Here is a 13084-nt window from a genome sequence, read left to right on the forward strand (position 1 = left end):
TATGTCCTAGATATGAATTTAATTAGTTGTCATTATAAGGGGGGAAAAAAAAGATAACTGATAAAACATCATTTGGCAGATTCATATGCTATAAGGTGTAACGTGTCATTAATGGACCCGATAAATCCAACACAATCCATTCAATAGTATTGGGAATGGCATTTTTGGCACAAGTAAGGTCCCCTGATACTGATAGATATATGAATGCAACAAACTGTTTTTTTTTTTTGGCAAATTTCCTCGCAGTGGTTGTAGTTGTAAACATTACTTTTTTTTTTAATTTATTTATTAATATTTTGGAGAGAGCAAGTGGAGGTCACATATTTCAGGAATCCTGATAAAAATGTAACTTATTCTTTTTTTTACCTCAACCAAGCAGAGTGGGGCATCATGCTAGGCAATGAAAATAATCTACTACCTAAAGATGTTTACAGACATCTATGACACAGTAAGATTTGAATCCAGGTGAGAGCAGAAATGATGTTCACATGGCCAAAAAATGTTATCCTGAATACGATTTATGCCAAGCAGGTGCATTCTTTTACATTCATAGCTTCTACACCTGGTAAGAGTTACTTTCAGTATGACACCATATCAAGGCACAAGGCATGGTCTGTTCAAGAATGATTCCAGGAATACAACAGTGAAAGGTGGAAAATGTCCTGACTTAATACTTAGACTTTTGGTTATTGGGTCTGGAAGGATGAATACAAAAGCTATGTATTGCAAAGATGGTCAGTGTAGATAATGTAATATTTTCTCCACTGACCATTTTTGCAATGAAACAGAATGACTTAAATTAAGGGGATATTAAATCCCACATAGTTTTAAAACCGAATAAGAAACTCTTGTACTACGTACTAGGATCACTTGCATTGGCTAACGCTAGTGTTCGCCGATACTTTATAGTTTACTATATTCGGCAAGAAACTCTCTGATTCCAATCTTTGAGTTTCTTATCCGGTTTTAAAACTATGTGGGTTTTAATATTCCCTTAATTTAAGTAATGTTTTCATTGCCGAAATGAAGCTTATTAGCTCTTTATACTTAAGTAGAATAATGACTATTGCACAATACCAGACTGGTTGTGCTGAAGGAAGAATAGTCTAAAATACCTGACTCATCACAAAACTGGTGATGAGTCCTCATCATACTTTCCATCCCTAGAAGGGCAGAAAAGGTGATCAGAAACAAAGGACCTACATGCCATTCATTGGGCTGATATTTAGGTTTCTCTGAAACAGAGTGCTGGTGCTAGTCATGAAAAATTTTCTTTTGTTTAGATAAATGACATCATTAAAAAATTAGTATCCCTACATCTCTCTCTCTCTCTCTCTCATTCTTTCTAGTTTTTGACAATTGAAGCTGACTGTCTCTAATGAAAAGTTCAAGTCTAGTGATATTCATGGTTGTTTAAATAAACACAATAGTTAGTAATAATTAGTAAATCATAGAGGTACTTAAAAAAAAAACATCATTTGTTTTAGGAATGATTATATATAAGACATGGAAAGTTTTCTTGTATTTAGGTGGGCAGTGTCATTAAAAAAGACAAAAAATAATAAAGAGCCAAAGAAACAACTTGATTACTTTTTTTTTTTTAATGGCCAGAAATGCCTAGTAATGTGATACAGTATCTTTACTTTTGATATATCATTACAGTGAGCCAGTTTTTCAACTGCCTCTACCAAGATAGGAGGAAAACTGTTACAATGTTACACAGAAGTAAGTACATGCATTTGTTATATAAAAAAATAATAATAAAAAAAAATCAGGACAAAAGTTCAATTTAAATAAATAGCAAATCATCCTGGTAGAATCAAAATTATTAGTATTAACAATCCCCCCTTCCCTCTTGGATATTGCAAGATGAAATTAACTCAAAAAAAAAAAAAAAGTATGGTCTCTGCTCTACAGAGTATAAACACACAATACGAAAGGAGAAAAAAAAAAGAAAAAAGGAAAAAACTTTAGGCAACAAACAATGGAAGCTCAGCATCCAGTAAAACACAATAAATGGCACATAAAAATGATGTGGACAGGGAATACACATCCACAACATGACCTAAAAAATAAAAATAAAGAAATTATTCTTAGGAATTTTCCTTATTCTCTATAAGACTCCCATGACTACTGGTGCAGTGTGGTGCCCAATCCTGTCTATCACTTCTAAATGATCAATAATCATACTGTTATGCTTTCTTTCTTTTTTTAAGATGACAGAATGAATGAAAAAAAAAGGCATATTCCAGAGTAAAATTATGTCTAAAAGACTTACAAAGGCAAATTTCAAGCAGTTATTAACAAAGTATAACAACAGTATTTCCATATAGTAAACTTTATCAAAAAGTCAGACTGCTAAAGAAAGCGCTGCCATATCAAAAATGGTAATGTAAAAAAGCTCTTTTAATAAGCATATTTACTAGAATGACAAACTGCATTTTTGCATTAAAATTAACAAAATTTATAAAAATTCATTATTTAACAATCATTACAGAACTATTACAAATCTGAAATGCCAAACAGCAATTTATAATTTTTTTTTTAAATGTGAAATGCTATGAAAGTATAAAAAAGTTTGTTGGACATATATATTTACTGAGTAATCTACTGATGAAATTCAAACGTGCCTACAAATGTAATAAAAAAAAATGACTGATTGCCAAAATTATTTAAATATCACAGATATAAAGTTAACACAAAAATTTTCACATTTAAAAAACAAGATTTTAAAATTAAAGTATTTTCTTGGGTTTAAAGTTATATGCTTTAAACAAAAAAGGTACTGCAATTCGATTTCTTACATAAAATAATTAACAAAACCTCACCTTGCACTTGCAAGCAATATTTTTCTATAAAATGCAGTATGATATAGGTTTACGCTGTACTTTGCTAATACCACTATTAATAGTAATACTGCATTCCATTTCTCAATTTTATTTTTGCTTTGGATGCACTTTAAAATGTTTTATGCATAATTCTTTGTTTTGTGAAGTGAAAAAAATTCCATATTTCATAATTTTGTGCAATCAAAATAACTGTGGGATAAACAAGGAAAAGAGAATTGTATGGATTATGCATGTACAATTAATATAGTTAACATTAAGCATAATTTAAGATTTTAAACAATAGCTTGAATTTACAGTATTTACAATATGCACAGGTAGCAAGAGATTTTGAATGAAATTAAACTGAAGGCTAATCAAGAAGTGGTGGAGAGTGGTGTTATCACAAAAAATAAGAGTGAACTGTCCAATGTGTATATTACATTATGTAAGAGAACAATGGGCAATAAGCAAATTAAGTTCAGATCTCTGGACTCAATATTCAATTCAAATTGTTAAGTATAAAATGACTTAAAAGATACAGCTAATTTATACTAATTAATTTCAATCCCTATTCTCAACAAGTTTTTGTTACTATTACTGTATTAATGTATATATTTTTGATTGTACTCATTATTTAGAATTATCATACAAGCTTCTCTCAAGTATACAATGGAAAAATATGAACTACCCAACTTTTTTTTTAATTTTATTTTTTAGGAAATAACTAAAATTTGATAATGAAAGAAAATAAAATACCTTTAAACAGTAACAGCAACAACCAAGCAATTACAAACACTCAAATATAAAGTATGACATCCTAGAGAATGGATTAAATGAATATTTTTAAAAAATAATTCCAGGATGGCTAAAAATGCATGCTAAAGATATAGCATACCCATTTCTAGAGCTCTTCCAGTATTACTATAATAGTGTAGATTTTCACCAGTATTTTAAGTTATCCATCCTTTGTTACAAAGGATTCTAAATATTCCACATGCATATATTGTCACTCAACTTTAATATTCTTAGCCTTTTTCAAAGCCATGCCTCCTAATATTTCCATTATATACAATTATACCATTTTACACCCATTCATGTGCATGTAGATTCACATAGAGGCATATCAATACTGCAATATTCCCCCCCCTGCCCCAAAAAAAGCTCACTCTATATATTCACCAGATTCTTTTAGTTTCTGGGGAAATTATGGCTTATATATATTGATAGTCATCAAACAGTCAGCCATAACTAGATTTTTCTCTCATCCATCAATGCTTTTTTTTTTTTTGTATAACAATCGTATACTATATGTACCCAGAACCTATAACTTTATTTTATTTTATTTTTTTTTACAAAACCTGAGGAATTTAAGCTCATGGCTTAACTCTTGATTAAAGCATTTCTTGCAGACTTCAGTTTATCTATTCTTTTCTGAAGATGAGCATTGGCTGTTTCTAATTCTTCGATTCTGGACTGTGCTTCCCGTAACTAAAAGAAAAATAAAGTTTTTGTAGAGCTATTAGTAATATAATAGACACTCGCTATAGCAAACTTTAGAGACCAGAGAATTGATTTGTTATAGTGAATTTTATTTCAAATAATAAAAAAAATCACAGCCAAAGGCCAACAGATACATGGGGCAGTGGTTGGTATTATTTCAGTATTGTGTTTTAGTGAGTTTGTTATAGCAGTATTTAGTGAGAGGAGGCGACTGTAATAGGAAAACCAATCTAGTCTTTTTTTTTTTTAACAAAAAAAAAGTCCTTCAAAGTACAATGCTTATGGTGTGCGTGCACATACACACCATAAGATAAGATATTCGTTCTTAAGAAAAACAAGCTCATACTATAGAGCTGTCTGTGAGAGACCACAAGATTACTTTGGTAACATAAGAATTGTTAGGAAAGAAAATAATACAACAGGAAATGTAGAGGTATTACACTGTATAGTATTATATACACTCTGCAATGCAATACCACTACCTGTTGCTAATAGTACTCAAGAAGATACAAAGAGAAATATTCAAGGAATTAAAAACTGAAATATGGAGAAGATAAAAACAGAATTCAAACTAGTAACTCAGAAGATGAATTTATAAATACATAAATTACTTCATTACAAAACTACAAAATACACAACTGAGAGCATGCAATGAATTAAATTTTGGAAGTAGAATCAGTAAGATTTAGATAACAATCTAACTGTTCATTTTCTTTTTATATTTGGTTGTAGATATGTTATAATCTAATTATAAGAAGAAATATATTTGGATTTATTTGGCCATATTAATACAATTAACCCCCCAACTGGCCATGACGTCTACAGACGTCCAGCTAAATCTGGATAAGATTCTGTAACACCTGTTGAATAACATGGATAAGAAGTGCAATTTGGTCTCACTATTTCATCCACCTCGGCCAGTAGGGAGGTTAAATGAAACTGACTAGTTTCGCTGCATATATATCAGGTCATCCCAAAAGTAATGCCATTTTTTATACTGTACTTGTTCAAACATGTCTCAGCTTGTCTAAACATGAATTTTTAAAGCTTTATAAGTACCGCAAAGCTGAGGTGGCCTCATTCTAAGGAATTCCACCATGCAATAACATAATATATAAGTTATTGTTTAAATAACCCTTTATTACTATGGAGGTCAGTGAAGAGCACATTAGGCACATCTTGCATATTTTTTTACAGTGTTAGCAGCATTATTGCCTTTTTCGAACTCATAAAGCATAATGTGCGCCAGCGATGTGTTCCAAAAATTTCAACAAGGGAACTTTAGCTTGAAGGACTCCCCTTGGTCTTGGTGCCTTGTCTCTCTCAATAATGATATGCTGGAAGCTGCAATTGCAAGAAATCCCAATGCAACTGTTGAAGATTTAGCAAAAGATCTTAATTCATCATCATCAACCATCTATCGCCATTTGTAAGAACTTGGTATAGTGTTGTTGGATTCTGAATGAAGAGAAATGGAAATTATTAATACTTCATTCAGAGTCCAACATAATCTACCATTCCCTGAGCAGAATTTGTTTTTTTTTAAATTAATAGTCTCATGCTCATGATATGCTATTTATGTAATTTCTTTCAAGTTGTGTTAATCAATATTTATTTATTTATATATTTTTGGGATAAATTACAGTTATGAAAAGCTGTGTATTAAAATATAATTTATTTTGTGAATTTAATTCCTTTAATATAATGTTAAAAACTGTAATGTGTAATTTTAATGTATCCAGGAAATTCCTTAAGATAACACTTGATTGGTGGCTATGAGAAATTATGTTATTTTTAGCTAGCGTGTACCTTAGCGCGTGTTACTGTACAGGATGCACGAAGCCAGTTAGAACCTGATTTTGGCAGGAAAGAAGAGGAGGATGTTATATAAGCAGTACATGAAAAAGAAGTGACACACACATAGGAGTAGGAAACAGGCAAGGAAGGTGGCTGATTGACATGACATGAACGGAATAGGAAGGACGGAGAATCGCTTGGCACTTTGACTTGCCTTTTTCGGAGTTTTAATTCTATTATAATTTCCCATCGCCTTGCAGTGGAATAATGCAGGACAAGGGATAATAAGAATAAGAAAAGAAAGAAATTGGAAGTTAAGCTGAACCAGTGCTAAAGGATATATTCTCCCGAGTCTATTAATCAGTTACGAATACAGAAGATTCCTTTAAGTTTGTGTAGTCTCAAAGTGAACGTCAACAAGAATTTAAGTGTGTTCATAGGATTCTCAATGTGAAAGATAATCTTACCGGCATAAGCAGTATAGCCGGTAAGATTATCTTTTCTATGCCTAGCATTGAAGTAGCGAACTTATTTCTGGCGAACATAATTTAATCCTTATTGTTGTATTTAACTATTCAAGATCGAATGCATGATGTGGCGAGATATTTCCCTCTTGACGTGCCAAATACTGTACCATTTAGATTAACAGTTCAACACCGAAAATGTGATATAGAGAAGCCTGTTATAAAAAACTTAATGTAATATTGGATACTGAAATTTCTGCGAACTATTCTGCTAAGTTGATAGAACTTGAAATCTTCAAATAAATGTCTGATGGTTTATATTTTATAACTGTTCTGAATAGTTATACTGAGTTGATATTTAAACTATACTGAATAATAACTTTAATCAAAGTGAAGTTGTAATAGGAATACTAATTACGATAAGTTCTAATCATAATTATTATACTCAGCTGAGTGATTTGCTAGTATTTCAGTGAAAACTTAATTATTATTTAACTGTAACTTCCCAACTAGAAATCTTTGCTTTGATGTAAATTTATGTGACACTGCATTAAATATTTTTATTTGAATTGAATTTTGTATTTGCCTGATTTCTTCCATTGCACTACCCATTAAAATAATCCGAATCTTAACGGGAACCTTATACAATAAAGAGAACCTCGGCCTAAAATTAAGTTAGTAATAATATAGATTGGTTGATGGTTGATTCCTCAATGTTGCTCATGCAAATTTGAACATAGAGTGGCGCAGCTAAAAATAAATATTCTCTGTGTTCGAATGTGGAGTCAATCAACAGCCAGAATATACATCGGAGTAAAAAGAAGGATCCAACAGTGTCTAAGCTTGGCAAGTGGGTTCTTCACAAACTGATGAACAACAATTGAAGACAGCATGTCAACATCTGCACTGCTCTTCATTCTCGAGAGATTCAATCTCCATTTTTGTAAAGTGAATACTTTACAAGAATGTTAAGCACTGAAGGCAGTGGATTCATTCAGGGGAACAAGCTAAACCACAGCCAAAACAAGACCTTCATCCTCAGAAAATTTTGTTGAGCGTTTGGTGGGATATGGCTGGTATTATACACTTTGAACTCTTGCCACAAAACCATACAATCACAGCTGAAGTATGCTGTGAACAACTTACTGATTGAATGAAAAACTGAAAGAAAAGAGGCGTTCTCTGGTCATTTGAAAGGGTGTTGTTTTTCACCATGGTAATGCATGCTCTCATAGTGCAAGAATTACCTGTACAGAGATCGAGGAACTTGGATGGAAAAAGCGTCCACATCCTTCGTATTCTCCTGATCCTGCATGTTCAGATTACCACTTATTTTGAAGTTTGCATTAATGAAAAACAATACGATACATTAGAGGCACTGGAATTGAGCCTATGCGACTTCTTTGCCTCCAAACCTCCTGAATTCTATAGAAATGGCATTATGAAGCTTTCACAATGTTGGAAGAGCATTACTGATTCAAATGGAGAATATAAACTTGATTAAATTAGAAAGTGATTTATCTTTTATATCCAACAAAAGTAATGTTGTTTAATGCTAAAAACAACATTACTTTTCGGATAACATGATACTTGTGGCTTCTTCTGGGTTAGTTAAAAACAGAAAACACATAGAACGTGGAAGCTTGCATGGGTCAGCTATTGTTCAGTGACATATGCATGATAGTTGGTTGAAAAATTAAAGTTTGAAATGTGAAAATATCTAATGAGCAATTTCCAAATATCATATGGAATCATTCCTTGGTTTCTATTCAGTGTGCCTTGTGAGCAGATGACCATATTAAGATTCTTTTATGTTGCAGGAAGTGAAGTTGTCTTCCATATGAGGTATGGAGATCCATTCAATGTTATGATGTATGTGTGAGAAAAATGAACAGCTAGGCCTGAGCTGTCTTCTCTGTTGTTGTTGATGTTTCCAATGTGCTCTTTTTTGTCTGATTTCCAAACTCAACTGCCCTATGTAGGAATGGATGCAAGAACATGGAATATTATAAACCCCAGAATGTTTGTGGTCTTTTGGTGAACGTAATAAACTTCATATACTCAAAATGGGCTTAAAATCCACTCTTATGTCATGAGATTTGAAGAGGCTGGCAATCTTGACAGAAAGTCTACCAATATAAGGGATGGAAACAGAACTTCTGTTTGAAAATGTCAGGATTTTGTTGCAGAGCAAGAGTAGAGAACAATATTCTTTGTACTATTTTCTTATAATATCTGATGCTCACATTTATCATATTGTAATCTCTTATATTATGCCAACTTTATTCTCTAAAATGTTAACATTATTTTTCTGATTATTACTAATTATTGGATGCAATATATAAATTGGAGATGCTGAAAATTATAATATTGCTGGATATTAAGTGAAAATACCATTTAATATAAAAGTCATTTCACAAACTTCATGGCAAACTCACAGCCTTCTATAATGTATATTATAAAAGGTTGTGAATTTATCAAAACAGCCTGCATACCATCATTAATATTGCTGGCATGCGACATATACATGGGTGGTTTGAAAAGTTCTTGGCCTAACAATGAAAAAACAAATTTATAATTTAAAAATTATTTTTATTTTTCAACATAATCTCCCTTAAGACTAATAAGAGATAATGGTGCTGAAGCGATGCTCCAGCACCATTATCTCATCCCTGTAGTAAGACAAATCTTACTACAGGGACGAGAAACAGAACTTCTGAGATATTCTCAGTAAGATTTGCAAAATATCCCTATACAGCTGCAATCATCTCCTGATTTGAAGAAAAAACGCCGACCAGTGAGGAAGATTTTTAGTTTTGGGAAGAGATAGAAGTCAGAGGGAACCAAATATGAAGAATAGGGTGGATGCTCCAACAATTCATAGTGCAGATCCCGTAATTTTCCCATTGCCAAAACACCTTTGTGGGCAGGTGCATTGTCCTGATGAAAGATGATTTTTTTTTTCTTCTGCAAACTGGGTCTTATCTCACAATTTTTTTTCATCTAGTCTGGTTAAAAGATCAGAATAATATTCCCTGGTTATTGTTTTACCCTTTTCAAGATAATTAATAAACAAAATGCCTTTAGCATCCCAAAAGACTGATGCCATGACCTCATCTTCTTTGGCAATGAACAACTGGCTTCTGTCCACTGTTTTGACTGCTGTTTGGATTCTGGTGTGTAATGGTGAATCCAAGTCTCGTTCATAGTAATAAATCGACACACAAAATCAGTTTTATTCTTGTTAAAATGCTCCAAGAACTGTTCAGAAATTTTCATGAGAGTGCGTTTTTGATCAGTGTGACACCCATCTTGCGCAAAGCTTTTTCATTTGCAATTCTTCATGCAAAATATAACCTACACATTCTTTTGAAATGCCTATAGTCTCAGCAATTTCATGCACTTTGATTGCCAGTCATCTAATACCATATCATGTATGAGCAATGATTTCTGGTGTTGTTACACTTTTTGGATGTCCTTCGCTCGGATCATCTTCAAGGCTGGTACGGCAGCATTTAAACTCAGCAGTCCATTTCTTAATAGTTGAAAACGAAGGAGAAGCGTGCCCATAAACTTTTATGAACGTCAAATGAATTTCTTTTGGTGTTAAACCTTCTTTTACAAAGAATTTTATAACTGCCCAATGCTCAATTTCATCCATTTCAACAGATATAGACAACATTTTGGCTTCCAACAGCTGTATAAAAAAACTACTTGAGAGAATGACTTTTGAACAGATGTACCAACTTAGAAAAAAATCTTGCCAATAGTGTTGCCATTTATGGTTGAGGTCGAGAACTTTTCAGACCACCCACATACTACAGGTTTAGTATACTTCTTAGTCATTTTATTTTGTTTCATTGTATTATATTCATATTTCTATAGACATTTCTTGGTTTTTCACTTTATTATTTTGAATTTTATACTACACTATCTGATCAAAAGCATCCAGACACCTACTCAAAACTCTAATCAGACTTTCCCTGCGACACCCTTCTTCTATGACAGTTCTAACTCTGCCGGGGAGACTTTCTACCAGGTGTCGGAACGTCTCTGGAGGAATGGCAGCCCATTCTTCTTGAAGAGCTGTAGCCAGAGCAGTTCGTGATGTGGGTCGTTGGGGGCCTGGAGTGAAGTCATGTTCTATGGGATTCAGGGCAGGACTCTGGCCTGGCCAGTCCATTTCTGGAACGTTATTGTCCACAAACCATTCCCTCACTGACCTTGCTTTATGGCAGGTAGCATTGTCATGCTGATACAGACAATAGTCATCAATGAATTGATCTTCTACCTAGACAGTATGCAACAGGTCAAAATGTTCTTGTACTCTTCTGCATTTAGATTTCCATGTAGTGTTATGAGAGGGCCAAAGCCATTCCATGAAACCCCCCACCCCCCCAATGTAAAGCCACCTCTACCTAGACAGTATGCAACGGGTCAAAATGTCCTTGTACCCTTCTGTATTTAGATTTTCGTGTAGTGTTACGAGAGGGCCAAGTCCATTCCATGAAAAACATCCCCAGAATGTAAAGCCACCTCCTCCAAATTTCACTGTTGGCACTACACACGTTTGCAGGAATCATTCTCCAGGCATTCGCCACACCCAGACCAACTGTCCAGTGGCATCACTCTTTACACCACTGCAGGTGGTGCTTAGTGTTCACAGGAGAAATGTTTGGTTTATGGGCAGCTGCTCAACCATGGAATCCCATTCCTCTTAACTCGCAACACACAATCAGATGCCGGCTGGACAGTTTGCAGAACTCCAGGGTGATTCATTCACTCGATGTCTGGCAATTTCCACGAACTACCTTCTTCAACACCCGACAGTCCCTGTCTGTCATTAAATGTGGCCTATCCGACCATGGTTTTGTTGCGGCTTCACATTTTCACTTCACCAATTGACTTGGGCAATGTGAGGAGTTGAAATGTCTCTAACAGATTTTTTTACAGATGTAGCAACCAATCCACATTTGAAGTCACTGAGCTCACTTGACCGACCCAATCTGCTTGTACTTCTTATCACTGAACAACACACAGCTCCGTGCCTCCTTTTATACTGGTAAGTGAGGTCGTAGTGACATCTAGACATCAGTTAAAGAATTATGGAGGGGGTATCCGGATACTTTTGATCAGATAGTGTATATGACTCCAAAATGTCCTTGTACTCTTCTGCATTTAGATTTCCATGTAGTGTTATGAGAGGGCCAAAGTCATTCCATGAACCCCCCCCCCCCCACACACACACACACAATGTAAAGCCACCTCTACCAGTTCACTAATAAATAAAAAATAACAAAAATCCTTGAAGTAACTACATTTAAAAGTTCTACAAACATGGTGATTATCTTTCCTTTCAAGACAATTCAAGTACACTTTTTGATCAGTATCTTTTCTAAAATATATTTAAATCAGAAATTTAAACTTATATATCAGTCTTGTGGTTGGCTAGAATGGGCAGTTCCACTTTCACTAAGCTACTGTATATTAATGTACAACAAATGGAAGAAGGAAAGCTACCAAAACAAATAATAAAGTATAAACCTAAAGGGAAAAGAGATATTGGAAGACCTAAGAATAGAATCAACGTATAGTCCTTTAGATGCTGAAATAGGCTTTTAGCCTGCTACAGCATCTAATGGAGCATTATATCAAGCAATGCTTAGTCTTTATTTGAGTTGTAAGTCAGCAGTTAGAATTGAAGGAAGTACAGGAAGATGGTTTAATATTAAATCTGGTGTGAGACAAGGATGTACATTACCCCTCTGTTATTCATTATCTATATGGATCACATTATGAAGGAAAGTGGTATTAAACATGATATCAAAATTGGAGATGTTAATGTCAGCTCTTTGCTTTATGCGGATGACGTTATACTTCTAAATAAATCCGCTACAAGATTCTCTGACTAAATTGAATAACTGTTGTAATAGATATAGTATGAAGGCCAGCATTAAAAAGACAAAGACAATGAAAATAGGCAGAATCGTTGAAAATGTCAACCGTGTTGTGAATGGAGAACCTGTGGAACAAGTAAAATATTTCAGTTACTTAGGCACGATTTTTAGTGATGGTAAATTAAATATAGAAATAGACAACAGAATCAACAAAGCTGGTATGGTAGGAAGTCAATTGAATAAATTCATATGGAATAAGAGAGAAATTAGTCAGAACACTAATTTCTCTCTTCTAATTTCTAACTGAGAGCTGGGTCAGAAGTAAAATACTTGACCAAAGACTAGAGACCGTAGATATGAGAGTCCTGAGAAAGATTATAGGTGTGAACAGATGGCATCAATGACAATATCATATTAAAAACGAGGATATTAGGAAAGAACTTTACATTGTCAGCATCCAGGAATGCGTTAGCAGAGCTAATCTCAGGTAGTATGGTCACTTAAACAGAATGGGCGAGGAAAGATCAGCAAACAAGTGTTCTCTGCCATGTTGGCAGGAAAACGAACCACAGGAAGATCAAATTATAGGTGGATTGAT

The 13084-nt window shown here is 33.8% G+C and overlaps 1 protein-coding gene across 1 annotated transcript in view; it reads right to left on the reverse strand.

Annotated features, from left to right (window-relative positions):
- Window positions 1–1586: 1586 nt before the first annotated feature.
- Window positions 1587–13084, reverse strand: part of LOC150100022 (leucine-rich repeat flightless-interacting protein 2-like) — a 164941-nt gene continuing 153443 nt past the window's right edge. The window contains exon 13 of the mRNA XM_090402326.1: window positions 1587–4316. Within this exon, the coding sequence (XP_090258452.1) occupies window positions 4209–4316 (108 nt within the window). The 3' untranslated portion in view covers window positions 1587–4208. The remainder of the gene's footprint in view (window positions 4317–13084) is intronic.

The sequence above is a fragment of the Typopeltis vanoorti genome, chromosome 13, assembly GCF_054136105.1.
Source record: "Typopeltis vanoorti isolate ZY-2024b chromosome 13, IOZ_Tvanoo_1.0, whole genome shotgun sequence".
NCBI lineage: Eukaryota > Metazoa > Arthropoda > Arachnida > Uropygi > Thelyphonidae > Typopeltis > Typopeltis vanoorti.